Source organism: Mizuhopecten yessoensis, unplaced genomic scaffold (genome assembly GCF_002113885.1).
Source record: "Mizuhopecten yessoensis strain PY_sf001 unplaced genomic scaffold, ASM211388v2 hete_36159466, whole genome shotgun sequence".
Lineage (NCBI taxonomy): Eukaryota > Metazoa > Mollusca > Bivalvia > Pectinida > Pectinidae > Mizuhopecten > Mizuhopecten yessoensis.
The window spans coordinates 1-2,212 of NW_018485104.1; the positions used below are offsets into that span (position 1 = coordinate 1).

Here is a 2,212-nt window from a genome sequence, read left to right on the forward strand (position 1 = left end):
TGTACATCAAAGGATCGAACTAGTTTTCTTGTCTCATCAACAAGGCGGCGCACACCGAGCCTTCAATTTCGCTATGACATGAGCGTAACCCCTGGATATCGAGGATGTCTCCCCTCGGGTCACGGCTTTTCCGCATTTTATTGAGGTCTACCAACCTTTTCAAAATCTCATTTCTGGATATCACAGATGAACTTTTGAACCGCTTCATATACATTTTGTTAATTCGTACAGCACAGTCATCTGATTTGATTAACAAATACAATATTTGAAACAAATGAGAGAAAACTAGTATTGTAAGGAGAACGACATGCATAGCACAACGCACGTGTATGCATTCCGACCACCATTTTGAAGGTCACTCGAAAAGTCGCATTCACTCGGAAACCTGTCTAACACTTTTCTTTTTATTGTGCGTCCTATGTTTGAGCGGTAAGCGGCCTTCCCCTCGATGACTCGGTGACGCAGTGTTCATGGTGTCCTCAGTATCTGTACTGTCCTCTCTCGCGTCATCAAGGTCGCGTTTATACTTGATATGTATACGGATTTTCATCCCCGGCGTCTGTTCGTACTGATCCGTCGTCTGATCTTCCTCGTTCTCATCTTCCTCCTCCCTGGCTTTTTCGTCAGTGTCTGGCTCCGCTTCATGGCCATGGAACCCCGGAATCTCCCCCTCCTCTGACGCCTCAGCCCCACCCTCGTAATCCGTTCTGTGGGTATTGCACGTTGAGTCTGCCTCCTCGATTACACTATGCTTACGGTAACCAGGAAAATTTGAACCGTTTCTTTTATTCCTTCTATTCCGAATCTCATTTTCCCGTAATACACGGTAATCTGAAATTGTCAGTTGCTGTTCGGCACCAGGACGCTTTTGGCCCTTGCCAGTGATTCTAGGTAGTTTGTCATACACATTGAGTTCTGGTTTCCGGTTCGTATGCTGCCATTGGGTCGTTTCCGGTGTGTTCGCACTTTGATTTTTATGGTTGATAATATTACTGTATTGTTGATAGTCCTCAAAGTCCTTCGTGGGCGAGATATGCGTGGTGAGTTGTGTGGTCGTAACTAGAGTCGGGGGTGGATACCGGACCACGGATTCCGGCTCGTTGTGTTTTTGAACAGACGTGATTGCTAGCAAATCAGGCGCGGTGAGGTCCACTTCCTCTTTTGTTAAACCGTTCATTGGGGGAAGACGTTGGTTCTTCTTAAGAATATTCTGTCCTGACAGACAAGTAGAATTCACAAAATGAAGATGTTTTTTCAAGTCATAAATCCTACGATATCGTTTTTGGTATTCTATTTCATTATAAGCATGTTGTTTTCCATGTCTTTCTGGAGTTTCAAGCAGATCGTCAGACGATCGGCTGAATTTCCTGTCTTTGGTGTGTGAGTTTGTCTTTGACAACATGGAAGTCTGTGATGTTTTCGTGTCCGTACTGGACTGTTTAGTATAATCCGTGCTCACAGACACTAACGACTCACTCCCTCCAGTTACCGACTCCGTAGTTTCCATGTTTTCCTCTGCATCTCGCAAACGATGGCGTTTTTGACGCCTTTTTCGTGTCCCATCAAAGGTGGGCGACATCATTTGACGGGGCGAAACACGTTGATTTTCGTGAACCGGTTTGGTCTTCATCCAGGAGTGGACCTGGCGGTCGATGTCCTTTTTCCATTGGTCAGTGTTGAGGTGAACACCAGTCTTTCCCCGTCCGGGCATGCCCATCGTGGATTTAGTGTTGCTATATCCGCCCAGCTCTTCGTTCAGAAAGGTCACCTGCCTGCAATACACACAAAGCAGTCAGAAACATATTTTCAAAAAGTCTTAAATGATCAACAAGTTGTCAGAAACAGGCAACAAAAAGATGCAGTGTAATACTCGCTAGTGTTAGCCCAAGTGAGAGTGTCACCTAGTTACAGTTACCCTTCCAGTTGTCATGGTACCCACCTCTCACTGATACGTTTCATGTGTAACGAGGACAACTGTTGGAAGGATTCGTGAACTTTCGTTTTAGAAATGACTCAAGGAGTTCAGCTCATAATTTGTAAATACTTCCAAAGAACCTATATTATAGCAGATGTAATGTAACTGAACAATTGAACGCTATCAACATTTCCAAAATAAGACAAGGAATAAAATCTACTACCTGTATAATAACCTTACACAATTTGAAACTTTTTCGTCATGACACAAGGAGTAGAAGAGTCTCCCTAAATTTTA

General features: G+C 44.1%; 1 protein-coding gene across 1 annotated transcript; it reads right to left on the reverse strand.

The window, feature by feature from the left end:
- Positions 1 to 49: 49 nt before the first annotated feature.
- LOC110444676 lies at positions 50 to 1,765 on the reverse strand. The gene has a single exon (XM_021489037.1). It carries the CDS (start codon positions 1,715 to 1,717, stop codon positions 374 to 376), a length of 1,344 nt encoding a protein of 447 aa, XP_021344712.1. The 5' UTR covers positions 1,718 to 1,765; the 3' UTR covers positions 50 to 373.
- Between the last annotated feature and the right edge of the window lie 447 nt (positions 1,766 to 2,212).

Coding starts and splice junctions, on each gene's coding strand:
- LOC110444676 (XM_021489037.1), bottom strand. CDS start 1,717: ATGGGCATGCCCGGACGGGGAAAGACTGGTGTTCACCTCAACACTGAC.